The sequence below is a fragment of the Micromonas pusilla genome (assembly GCF_000151265.4).
Source record: "Micromonas pusilla CCMP1545 genomic scaffold MICPUCscaffold_1, whole genome shotgun sequence".
Lineage (NCBI taxonomy): Eukaryota > Viridiplantae > Chlorophyta > Mamiellophyceae > Mamiellales > Mamiellaceae > Micromonas > Micromonas pusilla.
Window position 1 is genome coordinate 143,688 of NW_003315882.1, and position 22,678 is coordinate 166,365.

Below are 22,678 nucleotides of genomic sequence, written 5' to 3' on the forward strand. Positions count from 1 at the left end.
TCGTCCCATCGCCGCCGCCGCCGCCGCCGTCGTCGTCGCCGCCGTCGCCAGTCCCGCCGTCGCGCTCGCCACGGGCGGCGGCCGCGTCCTCGGCGGCTCCGGCAGGTTCAATCGAAACGCCTCCGCCTCCGCGTTGATCCCCGGCTTGATCCGCTCCATCTCCTTCATGCACTCGAGCGTTTCCTTCTCGTACGCGACGCATCGCGCGAGTTGCGCGCTCGTTTTCCAGTCGCGATGCTTCCCCGCGACCTCGACGACGAACCCGCAGTACGTCATGAGGATCCTGAACAGCTCCTGCTGGTTCTTCTCCTCGCGGTAGATCGCCGCCTGTGGCGCGACGGCGCGCGGAGAGAGGGTCGGCGACGGCGGCGGGGAGAGGGGAAGACGAGCGGGCGGGCGGGGCGGAGCGAATGAATCTCCGAAGAAAAACGGGACAGGTGGCGGACGGACGCGACGGAGGGACGGGGACGCGCCTGGCATCCGATCTGATCCGCGGCCGCGAAGTAGCTCTCGATGGCAACGTTGTGATTCACCGGCTTCTGCCGCGCCTGGACTGCCGCGGATATCTCCGCGGTCGTCTTCGGGTACCAGTCCATCCGCGCCGTCGCGACTGATGAAGTTATTCCCCCAACGTCGACGACGAACCGTTGCCAGCGATCTCACATCAGAGTTAACATCACCGAGGACGACGCCGTAGTTGACCGAGCGCGTCCGCGCTCGCGTCGCCGCGATGCCCGCCCTCGAACGCGCGACGTCCGACGCGATGCCGACGGAGCGCGCGCTGCACGACGCGGCGTCGAGAGGGGACGTGTCGCGCGCGATGGACGTCGTCGAGCGGTGGGTCGAGCGACGCGCGTTTCAGAGCGCGCGAGAGTGCGTCAACGTCAACGCTCGCGCCGCGGACTTGATGCTGCGCGCGCCGCTGCACATCGCGTCCGAGCGCGGGCACGTGGACATGGTGAAGTACCTCCTGAGCGAGGGCGCGGACGTCAACGCGCGAGACGCGGTGCGCGGCCCCCGAAGCTTCGAGCCAGATCCCCCGTCGGGCGCTGGTCTTTGGTCTTCCGCAGAAGCGAACGCGAACGCGCGTTCTCACAGCACATCGTCCCTCTCTCCCTCTCTCCCATCCCCTCTCCGCGCAGGGCGGCGCGCGTCCGCTGCATTACGCCGCGGCGGCGAACCGCGCGGCGGCGTGCGACGTCCTCATCGACGCCGGCGCGGACCCGAGAGCGAGGGACGCCGTCGGGGAAGCGCCCGCGCACTGGGCCGCGGCGTACGGCGCGCGAGACGCGATCCGAACGTTGCTCGCGCGCGGCGCCTCCGCCGCGGACGCGACGACGAGCGGGTGGACGCTGTCGCACTACGCCGCGCTGAACGGGCGCGACGAGCTCCTTCGCGACGTGTTAAACGGCTCGGGGAAGAGCGTTAAAGAGGGGTTGTTAAACGCGCGCCTCGCGGCGACCGGGGAGACGCCCGCGCACCTCGCGTCGAAGACGAACCAACTCGCGGCGTTGTACCGTCTGATCGTCGCCGGCGCGGACGTCGGCGCGGTGGACGACCGAGGGCGCAAGCCAGCGGACGCGAGTATCGGCGACGGCGCGCGAGCGATGCTGGGGGGAGGGAAGGAGAGGGGGGGAAGAGACGGTGGCGGCGGCGGCGGCGACGACGTCGCGGCGAAGATGGCGGCGATGTCGGTGGCGTCGTCGTCTCCGAAGGCGGCGGCGGAGGCAGCGCCGCCGCCGCCGGCGGCGCCCGCGCGAAGATGGAGCTCGAAGGCGGAGCCCACCGTCGCCGAGACGACCGCGAAGATGCGCGCCGTGACCGTAGACGACGACGACGACGACGACGACGGCGCGAGGGAGGCGCAGCGCGAGAAGATCAGAGACGAACTCAGAGCGCGTCGCGGCGGCGGCGGCGGTCGACGATCGAAACCGCGCGGCAACGCGTCGTTCCTCGACAAGTACGGCCTGGACAACATGAACCTCTTCGCGCGGTGACCGAGCGACGGGCGCCGCATCGCCGTGATGTGCTTCCGTACTAGTCGAACGCGTGCTATTTAAAGTACTAGTAGGTGTGATAGTCGTATGTCGCACCCCGCGACGGCTCAACTCGCGTCGTCGTCGTCGCCGCTCGCCGGGGAGAGCACGAATATCGCGTCGTCTAACACGTACGCGCCGTGCTTCTGATCCCCCTCGCTGATGTACGGCACCCTCGCCAGCCTCTCGATCTTAAACCCCGCGGGTTTCAACACCAGGCTCCACAGCTTGCTCACGCCGTCCTCCCAGCCGCCGTCGGACGGCAGCGGCAGTCGCTCTCTCGGCGGCCGGTTCGAGTTGCCGTCCTCGACGAACGGCCGGAACGGAATCACGACCGCGAGGAGTAACCGCCCGACGCCCGGGCGTAACATCCCGCGCAGCTGCGAGAGCAAGGTGAACGGCGTGTCGCAGCGGTCGAGGACGTTGAGGAGCGCGATCGCGTCGAAACCGTCGGGGGAGAGCCGTTTCACGTTTTCGTTTCGAGCGGCGTCGAACACGCCGGAGACGTCCGCGGCGCCGATGACGCAATCGAAACGCTTGTCTTTCAGGCGTTTCACCATCGGCGGCGACACCTCCGTCGCGACGACGGCGTCGAAGCAGCCGCCGTCGCGCAGTTTTTCGGTGACCTCGCCCTCGCCGGCGCCGACGTCGAGAAGCACGCCGCCGCCGCCGCCGCCGCCGCCGCATCCGGCGTCCCCGCCGCCGCCGCCGTTCGACGCCCTCTTCCTCCCCAGCAGATCCTCCACGTGCGCGCGCGAGAGCACGTGCATCTTCCCCCTCCCCAAGATCGCGTTCGCGTCCGTCAGCGACATGCGCTTCCGCAGGTACGAGCACGCGACGGACGCGCCCCAGTTCACGACGTACGGGCGACGGCTGCTACGCATCAAAAACGCGTTCGTCGCGTCGTCGCGCTCCAACGGCGCGAACGCGCGATTAAGCTCGTCCGGGAGCCGCGCGCGGACGCAGTCGTAGTCCAGCTGCGTAGGCGTGAGCTTCGCGTTGCAGTGCGCGCACATCACGCTGAGGGTCTCCACCGCGCCGTCCGCGGGAACGCCGAGCCACGAGCGGACGAGCTCCATCTTGCCGCTGCCGTCTCGCGGGCGGCCGAGGATCGGGCCTCGGACCGCGCGCTCCTCCGCGTTCGCCCTCGCCGCCGCGCCGCCGCCGGCGCGTCTTCTCGAACCGCCGCGCGGCGCGGGGGGACGGCGCGCGCGGTGCGACGGAGGGCGAAGACGCGAGGGCGCGGGGGTCGGCGCGCGCGAGCCGAGCGGCATGCGCGGCGGGGCGCCACCGCGAGTGGCCGTCAGAGGGCACCTGCTGCGCTCAGGCCGAGGCGCGCGAACAGAAGCCGAGATCTGCGATGCGAGATCGCGAACCACGACGCGTCCTACTCAGCACTTCGATCAGGCGCGGAGCACGATGCGGTGGCGCGTCGCGAGAGGGCTCGCGGGCGCGTACGCCGCCGCGGAGGCGTGGTGCTTCACGTCGCATCGCTACCGCGTCGCGGACATGGACTCCGCGAAGAGGTGCGCGCCGCGCGGCGTCGCCGCCCGTCCGTCGTCGTTCGAAAAAAAAATACAAACGCGTCTGTCTGGTTTCTTCCTCGCGGCCGATCCCACCGATCGCTGATGACCTTCCCCCCCCCTTCCTCCCCCGAAAATCTTCAATCTTCATCAGCCGCAAGCTCGAGGAAGGTTTCGACTACGAGGGCCACTACCGATGGTTCGCCAGGGAGTTAAAGCACGAGCCGAACCCGCGACGGCTGTTCACGGACGCGTTCAACGACACGCCCCCGGAGTCCATCCCGCGAAGGAGCGCCGTGGAGATGATCTCGTACTTCCTCACCGCGAAGGAGACGGACGAGTTCGAGGGAGGGGAGTACCCGAGCGACGTGACGCGCAAGTCCGAGGCGCTTCTGAGGAGTCTGGAGAAGACGAGCGGGCTGAAGTTTCGCGCGGACGACGCCGCGGGCGAGGGAGGGGCGGGGGAGAGGAGAGAGAAAGAGTCGACGACGACGACGACGACGACGACGACGACGACGACGACGACGACGTCGAAACCGAAACCGCCGCCGACGCGCGCGAGCGCGATCCGCGACTGGCTCGTCTTCGGCGGCGGCTCGTCCCTCGGCGGCGTCGAGGCGGAGAACGACCTCGCGGACGGGATCGATTTCATACGCACGAACCGCTTCGAGCTCAACGCGTATTACAAACCGATTCCGCTGCGCGCGGTGATCGCCGGCTTTCGCGCGTACTCCGCGCGGCGATTACGAAACGCGGGGTTCCGCGCGGTGAAGGACGACGCCACGGGCGCGGTGCTGTGGACGCGGGGGGTGGATGTGAATACGAACCGTCGCGGCGGCGACGGTTCGGATCCCGACGCCGACGCCGACGCCGCTTCGGACGACGACGACGGGGAGAAGACGAAGACGCGTCGTCGTCGAGTCGACGCGGAGCCGTACGATCCGATCGTATTTCTCCACGGCCTAGGCATCGGCATCGCGCCGTACGCGGACTGGATCGCGTCGCTGCCGAGGGACCGCCCGGTCGTCGCCCCGGAGTGGCCGAACATCTCCTACGGCGCGGACGTGGGGCATAGGTACCCGCATCCGGGCGAGTTTGCGGATTTTCTCGAACGCGCGACGACGGAGGCGGCGCGCGAGGCGAGGGCGGCGTTGGCCGAGGGAGAACCGAAGAGAGGGAAGAAGGAGAGGATGACGACGACACCGCGGCGGCACACGTGCGACGTCATCGCGCACTCCTACGGCACCGTCGTCCTCACCGCGTTTCGTCGGCATCACCCCGACAGCGTCCGGCGATGCGTCTACGTGGACCCGGTGTGCTTCCTCCCTTCGTTCGGGTCTTACCTGCGATACGGCCACGACGACCACCTCGCGACGTGGACGGAGATGCTCGAGCACTTGTTCGCGCGCGCGGCGGACCCGGGCGAGCCCATGAGCGTCGCGAACCTCGTCCTCGCGTCGTGGTTCGTGAAGGGCGACGCCAATGTGCAACAGCTGATGAAGCGCTTAATATTCCCGCACGAATCGTGGGAACGCGGGCCGCTGTGCGAGCGCGACATGGTCGTGTTGAGCGGACTCGACGACATCGTCGCGTCCGACGAGATACACGCGCGGTTCACGCGCGCGTGGCCGAAGTGCGCGGTCGTCGTGCAGCCGCAGTGGCAGCACGGCGGGTTTCTATTGGAGCCGGATCCCGACGGCGTCAACGCGGGCATCGTCAACTTCGCGACGGGGTCGACGCCGAGGGCGCGCGCGCGCGGGGCGGGCGCGGGCGCGGCCACGGGGGGGGTGAAGCGCGCGTGGCAGATGGCGTTCGCGAAGAGGAAGAAGCGGAACGACGGCGCGGCGGCGGCGGCGAGGGGGAAGACGAAGTCGGACGCGGAGGACGCCGCCGCGGCGGCGGCGGCGTGAGTTTGCTTTGATCGAACATCTCGAATAATAATACGAGTACACGTATCAATAACAACGCGACGCAACTCGACAACCAACAAAACATCAACGACGGCGCTAAAGCACGACCACGACCACGCGCGAACCGACCGGGGGGACGACTCCACGAGCGTCCGGCGTCACATGTACTTGATGATCTTCCGCCCGAGCGGGGTGCTGAAACACCCGCGTTTGGGATACGAGAACCCGTCGCCGTCGCCGTCGCCGTCGCCGTCGCCGTCCCCCATCCCCGCGCCGCCGCCGCCTCCGCCTCCGCCGCCGCCATCCCGTCGCATCGAGCGCATCCGCTCCACCAGCGGTGTCGTCTCGTCCGCTCTGTCGCCGGGTCCTCCCCCCTTGTACTTCCCGGGGCCCTTCCCGGTCGCGATGATCCCTTGGCCTCTGCTGAGGGTCGTTCCATACGAGCGAACGTCGGGGTGGAGTTCATAGGCGTCAGATGGAGTTCAAAGGCATCGAGGTCGGGGATTGAAAGCGAGGGGTGGGCGGAGAGATGCGCCGGGAAAAGTCCTTAAGGAACGGCGTTCACCACGCCGACGCGGTCGTATGGGGACCAGTGTATAGAACGCACCTGAGGTCGTAATACAGGTTCATGACGAAGATGACAACCTCCAACCCGTGCCCGACGAGCGGCGGCAGCCACGTCGATATGTCCTCGCCTGGGTGGAGTTGAAAGGCGTCAGAAGCGGAGTTGAAAGGCGTCGAGGTGTGTCGGGATCGAAAGCGAGGGACCCTGGGCGGAGAGGAACGACGGCAAAAGTCCTCAAGGAACGGCGTTCACCGCGCGAACGCGGTCGTATGGGAACCAGTGTATAGAACGCGCCCAGGACGAGCTTCTGTATCGTCGCGCCCAGCCCGCCGCCGATGCACAGAAAAAACCGCACGTACGACAAGCTCCCGCTGCCCTTGTTTACGTACGAGCTGTACACCTGCGGCAGGTACCGCGTCGCCTCGAGAACGCCGTTGACCACGCCTAGCGTCATCGCGTACGTCTCAGGGTCGTTTGATTGGTGGGTGATGTGGCGGGAAGTGATGTGATTGGTTAGTTATTTGATGACGTGGATGTTTGATTGGACGAGAGCGACGGAGAGACACGCCGGGCGAAGTCCTTAAGGATCGGCGTTCACCACGCCAGCGCGGTCGTATGGGAACCAGTGTGAGAAGAACGCACCTCGTACTCGTAGCAGTTCCCGCGTAACACCATGCCGACGACTGGCGCCGCGAGTCCGACGCACGGGATCACGTGCGCCCAAAACCCGATCCTCGCGTTCTGCCTCCGCGTCCGCGTCGCGCCGCAAACCTCCTCGGTCTCCTCGTCCGAGCAGTACCTCGCCGCGAGCGTGTACACGGGGAACCACAGGATCGTCCACGTCGCGGTGTAGTAAAACGTGAGCAGCGACGTGTTGCAGTCGTCGAATCCCATGTCCCCGCGGACGCACTGCTTGATCTGCTCGTAGTGCAGGATGAAGATGTTCAGCGTCGCGGTCACCGCGGAGACGTTCAGAAGCGCGAGCGCGGTGAGCGAGTTCCCCTTGTCCGTGGCGAGGACGATCAGCTTGATATACTGCGGGATCGCTCCCGCGACGATGGCGAGGATCGCGAGGATGGTGAGAACCTCCGCGCCTCTCCACGCGTCGTGGGTTTCGACGAAGCAGTGCGTGTCGTCCGCGCTCGGCGGCGGCGGCGGCGGGTACGCGCTCGCCCCGAGCGACGCGCCATACGCGTACGACGGCGCCGGGGACTGCCCCAGCGCGGACGTCGCGGTTGCGGCGGCGGCGACGTCGCCGCCGTAGTAGAGCGATTCTAAAAAGTTCGCGTGCACCATTCTCGAATTATTCGGTCGCTCGCGCGCCGCTCGATCGAGCCCTCGCCTCGACGCCGCCTCCCGCGCGCCTTCGCGAGCGGCCTCGCTTTCGACGCGCGACGACGGACGCGGAGCGCGCCGGTGACGCGTGCGACGCGTCGGGCGAGCGCGCGCCGTCGAGTGACGAGATGTCGACGGGCGCGTTCGACCTGATGAGAGGACGCTGTTCGTCCTTCCTTGGTCCAGGCCGCGCCGCGCCGCGCCGCGCGCTCGTCGCGCGAAGCGACGAGCGCGCGCGCGACCACCGCTGACGCGACTAACAACGCGCACAGACTCCCCGCGCCCCGTCCCCCCCGCGCGCGCATGCGCCCGCATCACGCCGCGAAACTCGTCCGCGCGGCGACGTCGTTGTCGTCCTCCTCGCGCGGGTTGCGCGCGCGTCTCCACCCGCCGCGCCTCGCGTCGTCGTCGTCGTCGTCGTCGCCGCGATCGCGAACGCCGTCCGTCTCGACGACGACGCGAGCCGTCATGGGCTCCAGCTCGAGGTTCGCGGACGCGTGGGGGCGGTCGCGTCCGAACCCCGCGGTCGAGGCTGAGCTCCGCGAGAAGAAGAAGGCGACGAGGAAGGAGGTGAAAGAAGCGCTCCGAGAAATGAGCGCGGAGCGCCGCGCGGAGGACGGCGCCGCGATCGCGTCGCGGCTGCTCGCGACGCTGCCGTGCTTCCGCGTCGGCGCGAGCGACGACGAGCGCGAGGACAAGCGCTTCGCGCTGTACGTGCCGTGCGAGAAGCTGATGGAGGTGGACGCCACGCCGATCATCGACGCCGCGCTGAGGTTGCCGTACTCGCGCGTGTACGTCCCGGTCGTGGACGGCGCGGCGAACGCGGAGGACGACACGCCGCCGCGCATGCGCTTCCTCCGCGTGACCGATCGCGCGAAAGATCTCGTCGCGAAGGAGCTCTTCAAGGGGGTGGAGATCTTGGAGCCGACGGAGACGACGGCGGACGGCGCGCCGCGCGAGGACGTCATGCACGACGACGACGAGGACGTCCCTCTGGATTATATCGTCGTCCCGGGGATGGCGTTCACGCCGAACGGCGACCGGTTGGGGCGCGGCGGCGGCTTCTACGACGCGTTCCTGACCGCGTACGACAGGCGATGCAAAGAGAAGCAGTGGACGACGCCGACGCTGATCGGGCTGTCGTTTACCGAGCAGATCTTGTTGCAAGGGACGCTGCCGGTGGGTGCGCGGGACGTCGGAATGGACGTGATCTTCACGCCGAACAGCACGGCGACGTGCACGTCGAAGGGGATACGGCTCGTCACGAGTTTCAAGGACCCGGAGTGATGAGCGTACGGTAGCGAGTGCGTACGAGTAGAAGAGGAAGAAGTTTGATGAAAGTTTATTTTCCTTCCAGTCCCGAGTTGAACAAACGACGGCGTCGCCGCCGCGCGTGATGAAAAGAGAAACGCCCCACCCACCCACAACACCCACAACACCCACCCACCCCCGCACTGCGCACCGCACCGCGCACGTCACGTCACCTAACGGATTCGGTTCGAATCGAATCACTTACGCGCCTTGGCCAACGCGCTCAGCAGCGCGCGAACCGCCGCGATCGCGAGGCCGAAGAGCGCAAACTTTTCGCGCCGCTTCGCCGCGCACTTCTCGCGGTTCGCCGCCGCCAACGCCGCGTCCGCCGCCTTCAGCGCGCTCTCGAGGCTCTCCGTCCGCATCTCGAGCCCGGTCACCTCGACGCACATCGCGTCCGCGCGCGCGGCGGCGTCGCTGGCGTCCGCCTTGAGCGACCGCGACACCGACCCGGAGATTTCCTTCATGCGTCGGAGATCGTTCGACCTCCTCGCCAACTCCGCGTTGGCCGCGTTCACCGTCGCCCTCGCGGCGACGAGCTCCGCCGCGAGCTCCGCGACGTGCGCGTCCGCCTTGGCGACGACGCGCGCGAGCTCCTTCTCGTGACGCTTCGCGTCCTGCTCGCGAAGCGTCGCGTTCGCGGCGTTCGCGGTCGTCAGCGCCGCGTTCGCCGCGGCGAGCGCGGACTCGAGCTTCGCCGCCGCCGCGCGCTGCGTCGCCGCCTCGTGCTCCGACGCCGCGTGTTTGGCCATCGTCTGCGCGAGTCGTTTGTCCGCTACGGCAACCTTCGCGGTCGCGGCGTCCTCCGCGGCTTTCACCGCCTTGGCCGCGCGCGACGCCGCGGCAGCCATCTCTCTCTCCGCGGCGCACGCGCGCTTCTCCGCGGCGGCGGCGGCGGCGGCGGCGGCCGCGCTCGCCTTGGCGCTCCGCGCCGCGTTCTTCTTCGCGTCGGCGATCTCGCGCTTCGCCGCGGCGGTCTCCTCCTTCGCGGCGGCCTTCGCCGCGAGCGCGTCCGCGGTCGCCGCCTTGGCGCGATCGTTCGCGCGCGCCGCCTCTTTCGCCGCGGCGTCGCGCGTTTTCGTCGCATCCGCGGCGGCGTCGCGTTCGGCTCTCGCGAGCGCCTTCGCCGCCGCCTCCGCCTTCTTCGCGCCGGCGATCTCGCCGTGCAGCTTCGCCGTCGTCGCCTTGTGCTGCTCGTGCTTGTGCGTCGCCGCGATCTTCGTCATCTTGAGGACGTTCTCCAGCTTCTCCGTCTTCGCGGTCTCTTGCGCGTGCGCCTCCACCGCGGCTTCGAGGTCCATTCGGTGAATTTCCTCCGACTCGGCGAAGGCGTTGGTCAGCTTTACGCATTCTTTTTCGAGCATCTTGACGCGCTTGTCCTTCGCCGCGTTCGCCTCCGCGGCGGCGACGAGCGCGTCCGAGGCGGCGGTGAGGCCGGCGCAGGAGTCCTTCAGCTCGCACGCCGCGGCGTGGAGCTTCGCGTCGAGCGACTTGACGCTCTCCCTCGCGTCTTTCAGCGCCGCGGATTCCTCGAGGAGCTCCTGGAGGGCAATCTCCAAGCGGGAAGATAACGCCTGTTTCTCTTGCGTTACCTTTTCCAGCACCCCCGCGGCTTCCTTCTTCTGCGACTCCAAGTTACCGTTCATCGTGAGCTGCGCGGCGGCCGCTTTCGCTTCCGCGTCCGCCTCCGCGGCTTGGGCTTTCGCGACGGCGATCTCCTTCTCCGCGATTTTCTTCGCGGTTTGTTTTTCAATCCTCGCGAGCTCCGCGTGCTTCTCCGCAACCTGCGCCTTCAGCGCCTCCGCGTTCGCCGCGTGCGCCTTAACGCTCGCCTCCGCGTCTTCCTTTGCCTTCTCCATCTGCGCGCGCGCGAGCTCCGCGCGGCCAAACTCCGCGCGCGCGCGTCGCGCCTCGCTGATGAGCCGGCGGTTCAGCTCTTGCAAATTCGCGCGTTGCTCCTCGACGCGTTCGCGATCGGCGGCGAGCTCGGAGTGCCGCTTCAGCGCCGCGGCCGCGTCGCTCGCCGCCTTCGCCGTCTCCGCCTTGGCCTCCCTGAGCTTGTTCAGCACGTTCACGTTGAGCGCTTTGAGCGAGTCGCGTTGATGCTCCGCGTCCGACAGTCTGGCCGCGGCGTCCACGGCGTGCGCCGCGTGCGCCTCCGACGCCTCCTTCATAAACTGCAGCTCGCTCAGCGCCTGCGCGTTCGCCGCGAGGAGCTCCGCTCGGGCGTGGATGACGCTCTTCAGCATCTCGTGCGCCGAGGCTGCCGCCTTCGCGGAGCCTTCGCTGCTGTTCTTCGCGTCGTTGGCCTCCGCGCGCGCCTTTTTTAACTCTGCGAGAAGTTTCGCGTTGAGCGCCTTGAGTTGGTCACCCGCGTCCGCGACGCCGACCGAGTCCGCCTGCGCCTGCTTCAGCGTCCTCACGAGCTTCGCGTTCACCTCGCGCAGCATCTCGTTCTCCTTAGCGGCGGCGACTTTCGCCTCTTGCATCGCCTTGGCGTGCTTTTTGAGAACGTTCGCCTCCGCGGCGGCGACGGCGGCGGCGGACGCCTTCTTCGCCGCGCGCAGCTCCGTCGTCAGCGACGCGTTCGTCGCCTGAAGCCCGTCGCGCTGCGACTCCGCGAGCTTCATCGATTCCGAGAGCGTCGCCCCCGCGGCGTTCATCGACTCCATCGCGTCTCGAGACTCCTTGAGTTCCGCGAGCGCGCGGTCGTTGAGCGACTTCAACGTCGCCGAGTCCCGGCGTTCCGCGTCGGCGGAGGCGCGAAGATCCGCCGCGTGCGCGTTCGCCTTCGCCGCCGCCTCCTGCGCTTTCGCCGTCGCGGTGAGCGCGTCCGCGATCTGAAACGCGTACTTCGTCTCCGCCTTCTGAAGCGCCTTGGCGAGCTCCTTGGACGACGCCTCGTTCGCGGCTCTGAGGGAATCGATCTCCGCCGCGGAGGACGACGCCTCGAGCTTCGCCGCCTTGAGGTGCGCGATCATCTTGCGGTTAAGCTCTCGGAGCGCGTCGTTCTGCGTCGTGAGCTTCTCCACGGACTCGCCGTTCTCGACGCTCGCGGACGCGTTCGCGGCGGCGGCGTCGGCGGCGTCCTTCGCGCTGACGCGCGCGTTCTTGAGCTCCGCGAGGAGGCGCTTGTTGAGGTCGCGGAGTTTGTCGTTCTCGTCCGCGACCTTGTCGAGGGACTTTTCGGCGGCCGATGTCGACGATTTCGACGATTTCGTCGGCGTCGCGTGCGCGTTCTCGTCTTGATACACGACGCTCTTGGACTTCTTCGAGAGCGCGGACTTCGCGACCGCGGAGGCGCCCAAGACGGACTTGCTGCGCGTCGAGAACGGCGAGAGCTTCGCGTCGTTCGAGCGGTCTTGAAGGGGGGAAGACGTCATCGTCGTCGCCATCGCGATCGTCCTTCGTGTCGTGGTTTTTTTCGTCTCGGAAGAAGATCTGCGACGCGTCGATGCGTGCGACGGAGCGGAGTCAGCGGCGGGCGCGTGTATTTACAGGTGCGCGGCGGTGCTCGACTCGAGAGCGATGGCGTTGAGGGTAGTGCTGCGTGCGCGCGGCGCGGAAGGCGTCGTGCGGGTGCGGGGTGCGTGGATAGCGTGCGCGTCTCGGAATGTCACGAAATTCCAGACTCGCGCGACCGAAAAGGCTCGTCCCCCCCCGATTTTCGCGCGACAGCTCGTTTGAAAAAAAACCGACCGCCGTCGCTCGCGAGCGCCCTCCCGAAGCGCGACGACGGGCGACCGACGGCGAGACGACCGCCTCTCGCGATGATAAATTATCGTCATTCATGTGTACACCACGCCCGACTATCCCTACGGTCCCTCTCGCGTCCCCCGCGGCGCGTCCTCACCGCGCCCAAATCGCCGCGTCCGCGCCCGCGCCAGCCGTGCGCGAATCGAAGTCGACGTCGTCCTCCAAGTCCGACGACTCGATCGACGACGCGGTGTCCCACCCGCCAAATCGCGCGACCCCGGGACCGATGCCGCCGCCGGCACCGCTCGCGTCCATCGTGATGCGATCCGGCGGGACGTACTTCAGGTCGTCGCCGCGGAGGAAGCGGCGACCAGCCGCCGCCGCCCCCTTCTCGCCGCCGCCGCCTTCGTCGCGGGAGGAATCGCGCTTCTTCGCTTCCTCGCGCTTCGCGAGCTCGGCTTCCTTCTCCGCGGCGGCCGCGGCGCGCTTCACCGCGGCCGCGATGAACGCCGCGGAGTCTTTCCGAGCCTTCTCCTTCTTCTCTTCGCCGACGGCGTCCGACGCCCTTCTCCGCGCCGCCGCCGCCGCCGCCGCCTCCGCCGTCCCCGCCGGCTTCGTCAACGGCGCCGGCACGGACGTAAACTTTGTCGTCGTCTCAACGTTCGCTTCGAGTGCGTTACCACCACCACCGCCGACGTTCGCAGGGAACAGCGGCACGCGGAGCGCGTCCGGAAGCTTCGCGGTGCCCACCCTCCACGTGATCCCGGGCGATCGCGGCGACGGCGGCGTCGCCGGGCTCGGCGGCGCGTCGCTTCGCATCGCCCGCCGCCGCGCGAGCCGCGCGTCTTTCAATCGGCGCACGGCCTCGTCTCTCGGCGTCCCGGGCGTCGCGGGCGTCGCGGGCGCCGCGCCGCCCGCCGTGCCGCCCGTGCCGCCCGGGAGCTGCGCGGTGAGCTCGTTCGACGCGAAGACGTCGGCGTCCGCGGAGTCGCCCAGGCGCGCGTCCTTCGCCTCCGCCGCGGTGTACGCCGGGAACGTCTCGTCGTCGATGTTGGGCGAATCAGGGGGCGCCACGTCGGATTTCGCGGGCGACGCCGCGGAATCGGATCCGTTCTCCGACGCCTCCTCGGGCGAGCTCGCGTCCGCGTCCGCGGCGGCGCTCGAGTTGGAGTCGGAGCGCACCGCGTCGAGGTCCTCGCCGGATTTTTTCACCGGCGACGGCGACGGCAGCGGCTCTTCGCTCGGCTCGACGTCCACGACAGGGGACTCGTCCCCGCGGTCCAGCACGGGCGCGCGGAGCGACGACGAGTCCGGCGGCACGCCCTCGACGACGAGCGGCGGTTCAGCTCCGGCGTCGCCTTCACTCCTGGGACCCCCCTCGTCGCCGTCGCCGTCGCCTGCTGAGGACCATTCCATACGAAGCGATGTCGGGGTGGAGTTCATAGGCGTCAGTTGGCGTTAAAAGGCGCCGAGGACGGGGATTGAAAGCGGGGGGTGGGCGGAGAGATGCGCCGGGCAAAGTCCTTAAGGATCGGCGTTCACCACGCGAACGGGGTCGTATGGGGACCAGTGTATAGAACGCGCCTGAACGTGCGATAAGCCCGGGTAAGTCCGACGTCGAAGCCATCAACGGCGCGTCGTCCTCCTCGCCGCCGCCCTCGGACGACGCGAACGTCTCCCGCGACGTTCCCTCCTCGCACTCTCCCTCTCCCTCTCCCGAGGGACCCGCTCCGAGGAGTTCCGCGCGGCGTTGCCGCAGCCGCTTCGTCTCCGCGAGCAGAAGCCGCTCCGCCGCCGCCGCCGCCGCCGCGGCTTTCGTCGCCGCCTCCGCCGCCTCGGACGCGTTTCTCTGCGCCGCCTCCGCGGCCGCGATCGCGGGCGCGGCCACCTTCGCGGCGGTGGAGACGATCAGAGACTGTCTCACGGCTTCTTTCGATCGAATGCGCTCGCGCTCGCGGAGCGCCTCCGCCTCTTTCGCGCGCGCGGCGTCCGCGAAGACGTCCTCCAGCGTCCGCTTCTTTTCCTCCGTCTTCGAGGGCGTCCCGCGCTGCGCGGACGGGTCGTCCTCGAACCGAGAGGTCTCGTTCGGGTCCTCCCACACGTCCGGGTCGCGCTTCTTCGCCGGCGCCGCGTTCGCGGTCGGCTTCGGCTTGTTCCCGACCGACAGGTTGAACGGTCGCACCTCGGTCGCGAGACCCTTTCGACCCGTCGCTTTCGACCCCGGATGCTTCGGCGGCTTGGCGACTTTGCGACCGAACGCGACGTCCTTCGCCTTCTTCGCGGCGGCGGCGCGTCTCTCCTCCGCCATCTTCTCCGCGCCCGCGCGCGTCGCGTCATCCTCCTGTCTCGCGCGCTCCGCGGCCGCGCGCGCGGCGGCGGCGGCCTCGTGTCGCTCCGCGCGTCTCGACGCGAGCGTGGAGGACGTTCGAACCGCCGTCGGCGGAGGCGGAGGCGGGCCGTTCGGGTCGAGCGCGTACGTCGCCGTCGACGTCAGCGTCGCCGCGGGCTTCGTCGCCGCCGCCTCCTGCTCCACCTTCTCTTTCGTCGTCGGTCGCGTCGGTCGCGTCGGTCGCGTCGGTCGCGTCTTCTCCGCGGTGAGCGGCGGCTCCGCCTTTTTCTTCGCGACGTCGGACTTCTTCGACGCCGCCCTCGGCGCGGCAAGGAACGAGCTCGTCGGCTTCGCGGCCGCGGGGTTTTCGCCGGGCCCAACGCGCGACCCGGGGTTCGAAGAAGCGGGGTACGGCACCGGCGCGCCGGACGACGCCTTCGTCATCTGCTCCGGGAGCTTCTTCACGCGCGGGTCCACCTTGTGCCGGCGCGCGGCGCCGTGTCTCGCGGACCACCCCGCGCCGCGCGGGAGCGTTCGCATGATCTTCACCGCCTCCTGATGCACCGCCGTCTTCGACGCGAATATCCTCGTCGCGATCTCCGCCTGAATCGCAGTCTTGAACCCGTAAATGTCGAGTTCGACGTCCATGGGGTCCTGCGTCGCGGCGGCGGCGTCGTTTCGAATCCCCGCCGCCGCGTTCGCGATCTCTTCGTAAAACTCCGGCGTCCTCGGCTTGGGCTGCGCGCCGGCGACCGTACTCCCGCCGCGCCCGTCGCCCTTGGCCGACTCCGCGGCTCTCCGTAACTCCGCGTAATCGATATGCCCGCCGAGGAGCTCCTCCACCTTCTCGCGCGCCTCGCGCTTCCGCGCGACGTGCGCCTTCACCTGCGCGTTCATCACCGCGCTCCACAGCGGCTGCCCGCCGACCTGGACGCCGCGCACCGGGTCCAACGCGCCGAGCGCCTCTCTGGCGCGCGGCTGCAGCGACACGCGATTGGTCCCCGGCGCCGACGTGGCGTCCACGTCACCGGGATAATACGATTTCTTCGCGGGCGAGCTCGGTGCCGCGCGAGCGACCGCGGGCATCGGCGGCAGCGCGGACGCGGCGGCGCGCGACGGCGACGGCGCCGTCGACGGCCGCCGCTCCCTCGACGACGTCCGCGGCGTCGGCGTCGGCACCGCGACCGTCGCCATCAGCCTCGGGGCTTCGAACGAGACGTCGTGCGCGTTCGCGTTCGCGTTCGCGTTCGCGTTTCCCTCCTGGGCGCCGTCTTCTTCCGCCTCGGCGCCGTCCGCGAACAGCGACGGCTCGGGAGAGAGCTCCGGGACGATCGACGGCGGGACGTCGTCGGGGGACAACGCCGGCGGCGCGTCGCCGTCGCCGGCGCCCCCGGCGCCGCCGGTGAACGCCTCGAAGTTGCTCTTCAACTCCCTGAGCTCGCTCAGCATCGCGGGCACGGCGGCGGCAGCCTCCGCGGCGACGCCGAGCGACGCGCGGAGGGTCCCGTAGCTCACGTTGGACGCGGGCCCGGGCCGCGCCGCCGCCGCCGCCGCCGCCGCCGCGTCGTCGACTTTTTGAAACGCAAACTCCGTCGACGGCACCGCGTCTTCGACCGTCCCCTCCTCCTCCTTCGCCTCCGCCTCCGCCTGCGCGTCGATCTTCCCCGCGATCGGCGATATCTGCGTCGGCGAGTCGTCCGCGGCGGCGTTCGAAGACGGCGACGCGTCCGACGCCGGGGAGTGATGAAACACGTGCCGCGCGACGACGGCTTCGCGCGCGGAATCGTCGCGCCCCGTCGGGTCGGGACGCGGCGTCGTCTTCGCCGCGCTCGCCGCCTCGGGCCAGTCCGCGACCGGCGTCCGCGGCGGCGCGCCGCCAGGGGTCGGGGTCGTCGCCGTGGAAGCGCCGCCGCCGCCGCCGCCGCCGCCGTATATCATCTTCAGGACGCCCTTGAGGTACTCCTGCGCTTCGTCGTCGTGCGCGTCCGCGCCGAGGGACGCCATCGCCAACGCTTCGGTCGGGCGCGCGAGATCCGCCAGCGGCGTCGCCGGCGTCGGCGCCGCGCCGCTTCCTCCTCCTTTCCCTTTCCCCGCCGGGGTCGGGGTCGCGACGCCGCGCTTCCGCCTCGCGTCGTCCACGACCAAGGACGCGCGCAAGCCTCGCTCCGCGTCGTTCAGCGCCTCGCGGACGCTCTGCGTCAACGCGTCCGTCACGGCCACCGTCTTCGCCGCGCCGTCCTCGTCCTTCTCCTCGTCCCTGTCCCTCGCCGCGAACTTCGCCATGACGTTCGTCACGACCGGCGGCGTCTTCATCTCCATTCGCCGCGTCGCCTTCCCGGCCGCGGCGACGGCGTCGAACGGCGACGCGTCGTCGTCCCACGCCGCGTCGTCGTCCGCGTCGTCGAGAAGATGCGCGGGCGTCTCCGGGACGACCGAAGGGTTCGTCAGCTCCATGACGTATCGCCGCCGCTCCGCCCTGAGCTTCGGCGCGGCGAACGACATCGCGTTCGTCCTCTTCGGCGTCCGCGCGTGGTGCGTGTCTCTCCGCGCGCGTCGCCGTCTGGACGCGCGCCCGAGCGACGACAATTTTGAATCCAAGAAGCACATCGCGAGATTTTCAAACCACTGTCCCCGATCGAGCCCGCCGATCAATTTGACCCCGGGCGCCGGAGGCGCTGATCGATACCTCAAGGCTCGAGCGCGCGCGCCGAGCTGGCGCGCGATCGGCCAACAAACTTTTCCCGGTCGCGTCGCCCTCGCGCGCGGTCAGATCGAGACGCCCGCGGCACACGCAGCGCGAGCGCGCGCGTCGCCGGCGGGTTCGCGAGATAGCGGCGTCGACGTCGCAGTAGGTTAGGCGCGTAGCGCGTTTCGAAGAAGCTTTTGGACTGACCTTCCCGTCGCGCGCTTCCGTCTCGTCGTCGCGCCCGAGGGAATCGTCGCGGACGATACGTTCTTCTGAGATCGAGAGAGACCTTCGTTCCATTCACTCGCCACTCGCGGCTGTCGCCCCCCGGGAAGCGCTGATACGTCACCCACGCGCGCGTCGTCGTGAAACACGCGCGACGCGTTAGGCAGAGCTCAGTCGCGGCGTCCGTACATCGTTCACTCCGTCGCGTGGATTTAGGGCTCTCTCGTGGGAAATTAATTCCCGCGCGAAGGAGGAGGACCGGCGGATCTCGCTCGGATCGGACCCCGCCTCGACCGACGCCGGTCGAGCGCGTCCGTCGTCGGCGTCGTCGTCCGTCGCGCGTCTCGCGCGAACGGCGTGGACGCGCGTCGACGCGATCGACGCGATCGGCGGCGTCATGGACGCGGAGGAGACGGCGCGCGACGACGACGTCGCCGAGCCGGAAGCGACGACGCCGGCGTCCGTCCGCGAGCGCGAGGATGAGCCCTCCGCCGCGGACGAGGCGGAGGCGGCGATCGACGACGACGACGACGACGACGACCGCGCGCGCGCGTCCTCGCCGCTCGCGGACGTCGAGATGGACGACGCCGGGCCGTCCGGCGACGGCCCCGAGGACGACGACGAGCCTCAGGAGGAGGAGGATCTGGACGACATCGACGGCGACACCGCGGTGCGCGACGCGCGACGCCGCGAGCCGCCGCGCCCTTCGCCCTTCGCGCCCTTCGCGTCCTTCGAGCGAGAAAAAAAAACCGACCCGAGCGATCGTCGTCGGCGGCGTCCGTCCGCCCCGCCCCGCGACGCTGGAACTGACGACGAACCCGAACCCGAACCCGAACCCGCGCCCGCCGCCGTCGACCCCTCCCGCCTGCAGAGCGAATCCTCGGAAGACGACGAGGCTGATCGCGCCGAGGACGCGATGGAAGAAGACGAGGGAGAGGATGACGACGAAGAATTAGAAGACGACGCCGAAGATATCGCAGACGCGCCTCCCGAGCCGACGGGGCGGGCGAACGTAGAAGAAGACCCCAAAGTAGAGACGCCGAGCGCGACGACGATTAGCGACGCCGCGAACGAGGACGTGGACGCGGAAGACATACTCGCGGAGATTTCCCTCGCCGGACGCCAGGAACTAGACGCATGCGCAAAGTACGTACCAACCTCGTAGACCCAGGACGCCGACTCGGACGGCGAGAGAGCCCGTCCGCCGATTGATTTTGAACTACACCTCTTTCGGATGTTGATTATTTATTGGAACCTCCGCGTTCGACGTATCTCCGTACCGCAAGTGTTATAGTACTTGTGTCTACACGCATCATAACGAACGAAACAGTGGACGTTGTCTGGTAGAACGAAATCGAGAATCGAAAGAACGCAGCCTCTCGTCAAGTCAACTCAATGGATCGTCACAAGTCACGTCAGTCAGAAAGGACCCCGCGGCTCACGTCACGAACGCGTTCAATCTTAAAGTCGAACTCAAAAAACACCAGCCGTGGATCAGAGCGCGCGCGATGCCGCGATACGCGGCGTCGCGCTGCAGCCATCCACGAACGGCGTCGGCGAGGGAGGCGGCGGATCGATGGCCGCCGCGGCGGCCGCGGGGAAACGAGCGCATCCAGAGAAAGAAAAATACAAGCGACGCCGACGCCGTCGCGCCGCGGAGACGCCGCGCGGTCGTTCACACTCCGGGAAGAGCGATCGCGCGCGGCGCCGGCCGCTCACGCCGCGGCGCGTCCGCGCCGGCGAGAGGCCGCGCGGACGGCGGCGTCGACAGAAGACGAGAGGGACAGACGGAAGAACTCGGCGTTCAATAACTTCGATTTCGATCTCAGATGCCTACGGACAACGTCCACCGATCGTGATGCGCCGCCGCCGTGGATTTCCGTTCCGTTCCGTTCCGTTCCGTTCCCGGACTCGTTCCTTTCGCGCCCCTCTCTCACCCCTATCGACGCCGCGCGCTGACCGCGCCGCGCCCGCCCGAACCCCTCCCCCTCTCCCGCAGGTCCTTGCTCGCGAGCGGCTCGAAGGACGTCTCCGACGACGTCGCCGCGGCGTTCGCGACGAAGCACGATCTGAAACCGCACGAGATCAAAGTCGCGGTGTCGCACTTGTACGACGCGCACGCGGAGAAAATCGCGGTCGCGGCCGCGGCGGCGGCGAGCGCGTCCCCGGTCAGCGCGGCGGCGCCGATCGTGCTGGACGCGTCTCCGGCGAAGCCCGCGGCGGCGAAGAAAAATCCCGCCGCGACGGCGCACGGGGGACTCCCCGGGAAGCCGCTCGCGGCCGCGTCGTCCCCGTCCGCGAAACCCGCGACCGCGACCGTGACGTTCGCGACGAAGACCGGGATCAGCGCCGAGGTCAGGGTCGACCTCGTCTGCGGCCCGGCTAGGGGCACGCTGGTCCTCCCGAAGGGGTACAAGCAGAAGCAGGAGTACGTCGTGTATCCGGACGGACGGAAGATATCGCCCGCGGCGTTTGAACGCGACGGCGGGAAGGAAAAGTCCAAGAGCTGGAAGAATTCTTGCATCGTGGTCACGAGCGATGCGTTTAACGGGAAGACCTTCAAGCGCTGGGTCGATGCCACGGGGTACCACCCGGTCGGGACGGAGATCGAAGGCGCCGCCGCGCCCGCGGACGAGAAGAAGAAAAAGTCGAAAAAATCGTCCAAGGAAAAGTCCAAGAAAGCGGAAGAGGAGGACGAGGAAGAGGTCGAGAAGTCCGTGTTCGAGAGGAACCTCGAGCCGCTCTTGGACGACGCCGGGGGGATCAAGGCGATCGACATGACCGGTCGGTTCGTGTGGCTGATGCGAAACGCGTTGAAAAACGCGGAGCGGTCGCTCGTGATCTCCGTGATTCACCGCACGTCGAAACCCATCATGCGATCGTTCGTGGACGGCTCCGACGGCGTCAAGGTGCTGTACGAGTGGTGCGCGGCCGCGAGGGACACGAACAAGTCTTCGCTCGTGTTGAAGATTTTGAAGACGCTGCGGAAACTCCCGGTCACGTTCGCGGTGCTCGAGAAGACCCCGGAGTTTGCAAAGTTTGTCAACAAGCTTCGCAAATACGCGCCGCCGGGGAAAGAGTCCGAGGATCTGACGATTCAGGTCCAGGATAACGCGATGGAGTTGAAAGCGAAGTGGGTGAAGATGATCACCGCGGAGAACGCGGCGAAGGAAGCGGCCGCGGCGAAGAAAGCGGCCGCGGCGAAAGCGGCGGCGGCGCCCCCGGTGGTCGGGGTCAAGCGCGACGCCGCCGCCGCCGCCGCCGCCGCCGCGACGGCGGCGGCGGCGAAACGCCCGCGCGTCGACGCGGTCCCGACGCCGCCGCAGCCCGCGGTCGCGAAGCCGACCCTGAACCCTAAGCCCGCGGCGCCCGCGCCGACGAAGATCGCCGCGCCCGCGCCGTCGTCCACGAAGATTGGCTCGGTCGCGACGACGACGAAGGTGACGACGACGAAGGTGACGACGACGAAGGTGACGACGACGATCTCGCGGCCGGCGTCCTCCGCGCTCTCCTTCGGCGGAATCAACATCCGCGGCGCCGGGTTCCCTTCCAAACCCTCGGGCGGCGACGCGTCGAAGGCGACGAGCGCCAAGCCCGCGAAGCCGGCGTCGCCGCCGCCGCCGAAGTTCAAGTACAGCAAGCCGACCAGCGCGCGCGCGAAGAAGGGGCTGTCGTGGGCGGCGGACACCGCGCTCGAGGCGGTGCAGTTCTTCTTCAAAGACGACGCCGCCGCGAAGCCGCCGTCGCCGCCGTCGATCTCCCGCGCGGACGCGGACGGAGGCAAGGACAAGGACGACGACGAGAACGAGACGGAGGACGACGCGGAGGCGATGAAGAAGGCGCGGCAGAGGCAGGAGCGCGAGCTCGCCGCGGAGGCGCGCGCGGCGAATCTCACGCGTCAGCGTCGCCTCAACGAGATGCGCGCGATCGGGTCGTGGCGCCGGCCCGTTACGTACGTCTATCCGAAAGACGTCGAGATCGAGTCCGGGAGCGAGTCCACGGAGGCGAAGCGCATGGCGCAGCGCGTGTCCAGGGTTCCGGAGACGACGTACGCGATGGCGTCGTTGATTCCCGCGTCGCCGGGGGAGGCGCCGGGGGAGGCGCCGCACGACGACGCGAAGACGCCAGCGGTGCCCGTCGTCGCGGCGAAGCAGCAACCGCAGCAGCAGCAGCAGCAGCAGCAGCAGCAGGGGTCGTCGATGCACCAGAACCAGTACGCGTCCGCGCAGCAGCAGCAGCAGCACCAGCAGCAGGGCGGCCAGGGCGGCGGGTTCGACGCCAACGCGTTGCAGGCGCTCCTCGCGTCGGTGCAGTCAGGGGCGCTGAAGGGCGGCGGCGGCGGCGGCGGCGGCGGCGGCGGCGCGAGCAACGGCGTGGCGCCGCTGCCGCCGCCGCCGAGCGGCGGAAACGGCGGCGGGTACGGCGGCAACCCGCCGATGCCTCGCGGGCGACCCCCCGCCGCGCATCATCAGCAGCATCAGCAGCAGCGAGACCAGGGCCAGGGCCAGGGTCAGGGCCAGGGCCAAAAGGGTCAGGGCCAGGGCGGCGGGTTCAACGACGGGTGGACGCCGCAGCAGCCCGGCGGCATCTGCGCGTTTTTCAACACCCCGAAGGGATGCCGGCACGGCGACGCGTGCAAGTTTAGTCACATCCCGGGCGCGCCGACGCCCGCGCCGGGGAATTTTCCGCCGAAGAATCCGTCGAGTCGGTACGGCGCGTTCCGATAGCGGGTTCCGATAGCGGAGGAAGAGGAGGGGGAGACGCGGGGACGGAGGGAGACGAACGAACGAAGAATTTCTTTTTTCGCGCCCGAGGAACGGAGAGAGGGCTCGATGGATCATCGGATCGATCGATTAGCACACACACTAGTAGCGCTCGCGACTTGGGGTTGATAGTGACTTAGACGACCTCGACTACGAACTCGCTTCAGTCGCGCGTGGATCAGACGCCGCGCCGCGCGCGAGACGTACAGAGCCGAGAAAGCGAGTATGGGTCAACCAGGTTCAAAGGCGCGAAAGAGTGGTGCGTTGAAATAGGCACGTTGAAACTAAAATTTGAAACT

General features: G+C 68.7%; 9 protein-coding genes across 9 annotated transcripts; 4 read left to right on the forward strand and 5 right to left on the reverse strand.

The window, feature by feature from the left end:
• Positions 1-679: 679 nt before the first annotated feature.
• Positions 680-1,997, forward strand: MICPUCDRAFT_61074 (uncharacterized protein; the record flags this gene model as incomplete). Its single annotated transcript, XM_003054743.1, has 2 exons — positions 680-1,006; positions 1,143-1,997. Exons 1-2 carry the CDS (start codon positions 731-733, stop codon positions 1,995-1,997), a joined length of 1,131 nt encoding a protein of 376 aa, XP_003054789.1. The 5' UTR covers positions 680-730.
• Positions 1,664-3,115, reverse strand: MICPUCDRAFT_49844 (uncharacterized protein; the record flags this gene model as incomplete). The annotated part of the gene is made up of 1 exon (XM_003055289.1): positions 1,664-3,115. The coding sequence occupies one exon, from the start codon at positions 3,113-3,115 to the stop codon at positions 2,105-2,107; it is 1,011 nt and encodes a 336-aa protein (XP_003055335.1). The 3' UTR covers positions 1,664-2,104.
• A 193-nt stretch (positions 3,116-3,308) lies between these two features.
• Positions 3,309-5,544, forward strand: MICPUCDRAFT_49845 (uncharacterized protein; the record flags this gene model as incomplete). Its single annotated transcript, XM_003054744.1, has 2 exons — positions 3,309-3,562; positions 3,714-5,544. 2 exons carry the CDS (start codon positions 3,309-3,311, stop codon positions 5,467-5,469), a joined length of 2,010 nt encoding a protein of 669 aa, XP_003054790.1. The 3' UTR covers positions 5,470-5,544.
• An 83-nt stretch (positions 5,545-5,627) lies between these two features.
• On the reverse strand, positions 5,628-6,488 carry MICPUCDRAFT_49846 (uncharacterized protein; the record flags this gene model as incomplete). The annotated part of the gene is made up of 3 exons (XM_003055290.1): positions 5,628-5,892; positions 6,077-6,164; positions 6,296-6,488. 3 exons carry the CDS (start codon positions 6,486-6,488, stop codon positions 5,628-5,630), a joined length of 546 nt encoding a protein of 181 aa, XP_003055336.1.
• A 140-nt stretch (positions 6,489-6,628) lies between these two features.
• MICPUCDRAFT_49847 (uncharacterized protein) lies at positions 6,629-7,330 on the reverse strand (the record flags this gene model as incomplete). The annotated part of the gene is made up of 1 exon (XM_003055291.1): positions 6,629-7,330. One exon carries the CDS (start codon positions 7,328-7,330, stop codon positions 6,629-6,631), a length of 702 nt encoding a protein of 233 aa, XP_003055337.1.
• A 507-nt stretch (positions 7,331-7,837) lies between these two features.
• On the forward strand, positions 7,838-8,656 carry MICPUCDRAFT_49848 (uncharacterized protein; the record flags this gene model as incomplete). The annotated part of the gene is made up of 1 exon (XM_003054745.1): positions 7,838-8,656. The coding sequence occupies one exon, from the start codon at positions 7,838-7,840 to the stop codon at positions 8,654-8,656; it is 819 nt and encodes a 272-aa protein (XP_003054791.1).
• A 221-nt stretch (positions 8,657-8,877) lies between these two features.
• Positions 8,878-12,075, reverse strand: MICPUCDRAFT_49849 (uncharacterized protein; the record flags this gene model as incomplete). The annotated part of the gene is made up of 1 exon (XM_003055292.1): positions 8,878-12,075. The coding sequence occupies one exon, from the start codon at positions 12,073-12,075 to the stop codon at positions 8,878-8,880; it is 3,198 nt and encodes a 1,065-aa protein (XP_003055338.1).
• A 454-nt stretch (positions 12,076-12,529) lies between these two features.
• MICPUCDRAFT_46106 (uncharacterized protein) lies at positions 12,530-17,242 on the reverse strand (the record flags this gene model as incomplete). The annotated part of the gene is made up of 2 exons (XM_003055293.1): positions 13,967-17,242; positions 12,530-13,773 (listed from the first exon to the last, which is right to left on the reverse strand). Exons 1-2 carry the CDS (start codon positions 17,205-17,207, stop codon positions 12,530-12,532), a joined length of 4,485 nt encoding a protein of 1,494 aa, XP_003055339.1. The 5' UTR covers positions 17,208-17,242.
• A 246-nt stretch (positions 17,243-17,488) lies between these two features.
• MICPUCDRAFT_46107 (ult-like transcription factor) lies at positions 17,489-22,678 on the forward strand. The gene is made up of 3 exons (XM_003054746.1): positions 17,489-18,286; positions 18,488-18,762; positions 19,616-22,678. Exons 1-3 carry the CDS (start codon positions 18,014-18,016, stop codon positions 22,341-22,343), a joined length of 3,276 nt encoding a protein of 1,091 aa, XP_003054792.1. The 5' UTR covers positions 17,489-18,013; the 3' UTR covers positions 22,344-22,678.

What these genes read in the sequence shown, in the direction of transcription:
- MICPUCDRAFT_46107 (XM_003054746.1), top strand. Translation starts at nt 18,014, where the DNA reads ATGGACGCGGAGGAGACGGCGCGCGACGACGACGTCGCCGAGCCGGAA. An exon ending in ACATCGACGGCGACACCGCG is followed by an intron (nt 18,287 to 18,487) that starts GTGCGCGACGCG and finishes TCCCGCCTGCAG; the next exon opens with AGCGAATCCTCGGAAGACGA. An exon ending in GAACTAGACGCATGCGCAAA is followed by an intron (nt 18,763 to 19,615) that starts GTACGTACCAAC and finishes CCTCTCCCGCAG; the next exon opens with GTCCTTGCTCGCGAGCGGCT.